Source organism: Austrofundulus limnaeus, unplaced genomic scaffold, assembly GCF_001266775.1.
Source record: "Austrofundulus limnaeus strain Quisiro unplaced genomic scaffold, Austrofundulus_limnaeus-1.0 Scaffold162, whole genome shotgun sequence".
Lineage (NCBI taxonomy): Eukaryota > Metazoa > Chordata > Actinopteri > Cyprinodontiformes > Rivulidae > Austrofundulus > Austrofundulus limnaeus.
The window spans coordinates 683,155-689,619 of NW_013952564.1; the positions used below are offsets into that span (position 1 = coordinate 683,155).

Here is a 6,465-nt window from a genome sequence, read left to right on the forward strand (position 1 = left end):
CATGTTTGTGAAAATGTGCAAAGTGAAAGTCAAATGACCAAATCTGTGTTAGAGTACATTTTTGACATTCTGGATCTGTGTGAAAGCCGCTGTCGTTAGTTAACAATTGTTATTGATAACTATACAGGGTATTCATTAGTTAGGGCACAAGTGAAAACATGGGTGTTCTCGGCGACTAATAGTAATCTCGATGTAGATGCATACGGTAGCACTGACCCCCCGGAAAAAACTTCCGCAAGAACTCCAGTGGCTTCCTTACAAACGACATGGCTCAGAAGCAAGACGTCATTGTGTTAAAGCACCATTTTGTATATTTTTCATACTGTAAATATCTGAGTTAGGACTTTATCAAATGCATTCAAAGTTGGCTCCTCTTATTTCTAGATTTAGTTGTCGGCGAAACTCTTTCTGTCTGTTAACTGGTTGAATTAATGATTTGCATGCTGTCATTTTGTTTTGATTAAAGTATGTCTCTGCTCATTGTGGGAGGTTTGCTGGTTAAAAAATATGATAAATGAAGGGAAACATGAAGTGTGTTCTGATTTACACTCTGCAACCCTGTTTTTAATGAAATCTTGTCACGGACAGCTTGTTTGAAAGCAACACTTCCTATTTTTTTTCTTAAGTGGGATTCTGTGGAGAAGCTGTGAGCAGTAAATGTCTTACCTGTTGAGGATGACTCATTGAACGGCCTCAATTTAGAGAGATAATTTGATTTGGTTGGGACTGATGAACTAATGCAAGTCAAAGTGATGCTGAGACTAAAGCTGACTGCTGCTCTCATAAAACTCTAGTCATAATCATAGAAGTTCATTCAAACATCATTTCTGAAACCTATACATCAATGTCAGTTTTGCATTACAGTTATTTACATAAAATGTTGGTTATTTGTAAGCACAAATAACATCAGCAGCATCTACTGTAGCACTTCCACTGCAACTTGAGGCACCTTCTGTCATATTTCTGCCAGAAAAAAACGTGTAAAACAAAACAGGCAGCAGTAAAGGTTTATTAAATATGAATGCATGAACCTCTTCAAACTGTTTGAGATTTGAGTCATTTTGAAGCAGCAGCTTTTCACTTTGGTCTTGGCCCCACTCAGACTAACCGTCAGCCACGCTTCCTTTGTTTTGTCCCCCACAATGGCAACAGCCGGCTGCTGACAGACACTCTGTGGTGCGTCGTCAGGCAATGTTTATTGATGCTGTTCAGTTTTTAAGCTTTGCCACTCCTGAAAAAAAAAAAAATCCACACTGATGTTAACCTTCCTTCCTGCATAGACAGCCTGGTTACTGTAGCTTTTCGTTTATGCTTTCATCGATATTTCTTCCTCTCTTGTTTAACTGAAGCAACATTTCACATCAAAAGTTTAAAAAATGGATGAAGAAAAATTCATTTTTGAGGCTTAGAAATATCCAAACATATACGACCCAGAATCTCATCATCATACTGAGCCTGTCGGTGACGTTGGATTAAAAAAAATTAATGCATGGCCACGAAATAGTAAAAGCATGGCCACATGATAATTATTGCTGTCATTTTTATGCAGATGGACAAATTGGAATTAATTTATTTTAATTTCAACACACGTCAGTCACGTGCATGGAGTAATTCTTAGCATCATTTCTTGCAGCTATAAAACACAGGTAACGACTGGAGTTGTCTTTGTCCAAAAGGTTTTATTTTTTTAAGCTCAACACTTAAACAGACCCCTCTCTCACCCCATGTCTTTGCTGTGGAAACAGTCAGAGTTATGTAACCTTCAGGAACACTGAAAAAAACCTTTTCCTGAGGTCGTTCAATGTCATCTTGTAAATTCCATTTAAAATGAATCATTTAAACTGAACCATGGAGGTATACTCTTTGGATTAAACAAACACTAAATAATAATAATGATAATAAAAAGTGTGGGATACCTTTGAACAGTTGAAAATAAATAGTGTATTCTCTGATTTCAAAATTGCTGTATCTCTCACAAAAGGCTCTTTCCAAAGACACTTGGTACCTTTACTAACACGTGTTCTGACAAACTTGGCCCATTCAGAAGACAAACAGAGGTGGAGAGGGGGGACAGAGACACCCTCCATCTATTACGCCTCTTAACCAGGTCATTTATTTATTTTTTTGCCTTTGTCTTCATAATGATAAAGTGTGACGATGAAATAATAACATGTGGCCATGAAATAGTAACTCATGGCCACACATTATTATTTCTTGGCCACACATTCTTTTTTTTTTTTTATTCAAGGGCACCGGACATGCTCTATCATTATGAGGACAAAGGCAAATTAAATAAATAACTTACCTGTCAATACACTGCTTAAGAAGTTGGGGTTTTATGATGAGAATAAAACAAACAAAAAAAATCAAGCTAATATTTTAAAACCGATCTATGTTTTCACAGTGCACTTCAGCTTGATGCTTCCTATAATACGTTTCAGTGGCATTAATTGTGCTTCCAATGACGCACTGCGCCACGGTGTTCTCAGTGTGTTTTTATCTCGAGTTGGTCCAAAGAGCAAATACCATTTCTGTTCATAACTTTTCCACAGAAACCCACTTCAAAAAGTGTGACCTATCCCTTTAAGGGTAAGGCAACAAACACAGATTGTGGATTTGGTGCAGTGGACAGAATAAACGCTGTAGCTCTACTGAAGCATCCATAAAGCAACCCGTGTCTTTATTATTATTTTTGACTACAACATTATTATGAGGATTTAATCATGTTTTGTTTTTGGTTTTATCCCTGAGTCAGAGAGGATTTGTTTTAGGAAGGTCTGGATAATGAGGTGGTGCAAGAAGGAGAACGTGTGAGGGCCTGACTTGCCCAGCGGTGGGTCCTGGCAGCAGGGCGTCTGGAGACACACAAGCTGGTCCCCTGAGTGATTGTTTGATGAAGACATAGCACCACCTCCCCCCACCCTCAACCCCCACGCCCCCATGCTGAGCTGATTGTGTTGGTCCAAGCAGCTCCGCGCAGCACGCGTCACCTCCGCTTGGCGGTGTTTAGCAGCTGCTGAGGAGCCAGCAGTCGTGTAGAAAATAAAAACTCACACGTTGACAAGTGGGGCTCAGATGTGTTAATTTCTTTTCCTCATGATGTTGATAACATTACCATTTTTAAAAAAATTTTGTATCAATAAAATGAAGCCTGTAGAGAAGGTGTTTTTAGCTCCTGGTGAATCTGGATTTAATCGAGCTCTTCAGTTTGTAAAACTCGGAGCGAAACTGAGGGTTGACTGCGGCGTATATTATCGGATCACTTAGCGATGTGATGCAGGTCACAGACACCGACAGGATCTCCAGGTCTTGAACGATCAGCTTCTGCAACAATAAATTTCTCAGTATGTGATGAAAATGAAAGTCAAGCGAGTTGTGCTCAGCTTTTATGTACTGACATCATCAAAACTGAACTTACCCGTGGAGTCCTGTTTTTGTGGACCACTAAGTTAACCAGGATGCTCGTGAGCAGAGGCAACCAGAACAACAGGAAGGTTATGATTATGTATCCTGCGCGCTTGGCCAATTTGCTTTCTTTTCTTTTCCTCACTCTCTCTTTACTTGCTTTTGAAGGCATGATGCAAACGGCGCCTTCTAACCTCATAGCTTCGTTATTTGGGTCTGGTTGTGGTGAAGGCATTTGGTCTACTACAGGAGCCCCCTGTGCTTCTTCTGCTCTGGTGCTGTTATTTACCTGCTTCAGATCAGTCATTAGGACGGAAGCAGCTTCAGGATCCTCTCTTTGTTCAGGCATTACAACCTGGGGTCTCGTCTCTTTGTATGCCGTGTCAGTTTTCAGGGTATCTTCGAACAGATTTTCAGTGTTCAAATTGGTTGACCCGTTTTGCATCGCATCGTTTGAGCTCGGAACGTTTGCGGCAGGGTCTTGATTTGATGCTTCTCTTTCAGTTTTCATGGAAATGGGGCTGCAGCTCTCTGCCTTTAATGGTTTCTCCTCGACTTGCCCTGCGAGAGGGTGGGGTCGATCTTTTTCCAAGTGACTCATCTCTGCTGGATTTTTAAATTCTGTTTCCCCCTCAGAACTGACAGATTCACTCTGTGGAGCTTCTCCCGAGGTCAGAGGGGATTTTTTCATGAATTGATTTGATCCAGGCTGCGTTTGAGCAACACTTTGGATCTGCTCGGGTTCGGTTTTTACAACAGTGGTTTCTGGGTTTTGCTTATTTTCTGCCGAGCCCTTGTTGGCAGCAGAAATGCCTTTGTCAAATATTTTGCGGTTGTGTGATCTCACTAAAGCAAATATGCGCATGTAGAATCCAGTGATGAGACCAAAACATGATGCCCACAGTGGGAGCAGCACGTAAAGTCCACTTGTGTCAAAGGAGGGGAATGTTCCTCTTTGCCAGCCTTGGCATCTAACGTAAACAGGTGAGTCTCTCAAAAATATCTGACAAAAAACTGCCACCAGAACAGCCAAGGTCCACGTGAGAGGAATCAGTGTCCTGACCCGTCTTTTTCGTTGTCTGGCTTCGAAGGGTTTTGCGATTGCCTGGTACCTCTCTGCGCTTATGCACGCTAACGTTGACAACTGGACGCAGCAGCTGAAAGAGAAAGAAGCCATCTGTGTGTCACAGAACAAACCGCCCACTCGTCCTCTTCGATGCACAGTCGTGATGATGTTCAACAGGACGGGGCAGTCGATTACGCAACGCAGCGCGTCAACAACCGCGAGGTTCACCACCAGAGCGTTGACAGAAGTTTGCAGGGACTTTTGATGACACACCGCCAGGATGACAAAAGCGTTCGCTGCAATCCCCACAACTGAAGTGATCAACAGAACTAAGCAATTCACCACGACGAGAACAACGTCAAAGGACTCCTCCCAAATGGTGATGTTCCCCGAGACCCCCACAGGTGTGGGCTCGCCTCTCATTTCCGAGTTCAAAGAGTCACCATGCTAATTTTTTTTCCCCTGTCTTTGCTCGGCACAGACGGAGCGAGAAAACGTCAAGCACACATCTCCGGCCACAGAGCATCTCCAGTGAATGAGTAATGGCTAAAGCTGCAGCTTGGACAGGTTCCTCTAAAGCACCCGCCCTTTTCATTATCACTCCACAGCACCAGCGGGTCACCTGGGAGTCCTCAGTGTTCACATTCATTAAAAACTCTGCAGTGTGTTCACAGCAGAGCAAACTGGGGGAACAAAAGAGGGCTGTTAATTGAATGGTCCTTGTGCCATCATTTTGTTATCCCTGACATATATGACTTTATAAAACTAAAGCAGTGATTCAGATCTGAAAGACTGTTTAGGGGATAAATTTGTACTGAGATAAACACATGAACAGCTGTCTGTTTCGTTTTATACAGTGCCTCAGATACAGGAGAAGCTTGGCATTGGAAATGCCACATGGATGAGCTTGGAGTTCTTGAATTGGCTCAGGAAAAGATGGGAGCGGTACTGCAGGATTATGGTGTGACATTGTGTAATCCTGTTTGGAGATAAAGTGTGAAATGCTTTTTTTTTTGCTTCAAACGTAGAAGCTTATGGACCATGATAAATCTGGAATTAGATTAGCACAATTATTTATCTTACTCCTGACCATTCTTAATACTGCGCAGAGAAAACATTTAGTGAAATGATATGGATAAAGAGATCAAAGTTTTGGAGAGTAAACTGCTGAACAACATATTCCTTTGGTTTCCGTCATCTTGGCACAAATCTAATAAGTCTGAACCCATAAAACAATCACTGCAACACAAAAACGTGGGTTACTAAAGTAAGCTTTCATTCAAAGAAAAGTATCTGGAACAATTTTAAGTCACGGCATTAGGTCAGTTTCTCACTGTGCTGCACCTGTTTGCAATCAGTTGTGATCGGAATTCACAAAGGAGATTCTAAAATGTCTCAAAATGTTCGTGAGGATTGTTCGTTTTGTGACAAGTTGCAGAGCTTTGCTTTTGTGTTGCTGAAGTTTTGGATTTACAAAGCAATGAAATTCCTCACATATGCAGCGAGTTGTTGCAAGCCCTTGAAGCCGGTCTCAAACCCTTCGCAGTTTAGTTTCTGTGTTTCAGAATATGAGAAAACTGTGGGGGAGGTTGAAACTGTGACTGATTGAAAAAAAAAAGCAGAATCAAAGAATATCAAAAGAAAATGACAAGAATACTTTGTGAATGAATTGCAATAAACTAATTTGCATAACATTTGTGTGATATCGACACGTCTGTGAACATCTCAAATTTTGTATCGGCAGTAATACTTCAGTTTGATTCCAAGTACAGTAAGTATGTACACATTGGGCCTCATGCAAGAACCGTTCGTACGCACAGATTTGTTCTTAAATTGTGCGTACGAGTGATTTAGGAGAATTTGTGGCATTCACCAATGTTTTCGTATTCTAAGATTTTCTTCAGACATGAAAATTCCCGAGTGGTCCAGACCTGTCGTATATTTTACGAGCAGTCAGTCTGCTGTTATCCAGGCTTATTTTCCTCCCTAATAAC

The 6,465-nt window shown here is 41.4% G+C and overlaps 1 protein-coding gene across 1 annotated transcript; it reads right to left on the reverse strand.

Annotated features, from left to right (window-relative positions):
- Window positions 1–2,217: 2,217 nt before the first annotated feature.
- Window positions 2,218–6,298, reverse strand: parietopsin. The gene is made up of 2 exons (XM_014017155.1): window positions 3,419–6,298; window positions 2,218–3,324 (listed from the first exon to the last, which is right to left on the reverse strand). The coding sequence occupies exons 1-2, from the start codon at window positions 4,892–4,894 to the stop codon at window positions 3,169–3,171; spliced, it is 1,632 nt and encodes a 543-aa protein (XP_013872609.1). The 5' UTR covers window positions 4,895–6,298; the 3' UTR covers window positions 2,218–3,168.
- Window positions 6,299–6,465: the final 167 nt, after the last annotated feature.

Bases quoted from the DNA above. Each gene is read 5' to 3' on its own strand.
- parietopsin (XM_014017155.1), bottom strand. From the start codon at position 4,894: ATGAGAGGCGAGCCCACACCTGTGGGGGTCTCGGGGAACATCACCATT. The intron at 3,325-3,418 runs GTAAGTTCAGTT...TTATTGTTGCAG, and splicing joins ACAAAAACAGGACTCCACGG to AAGCTGATCGTTCAAGACCT.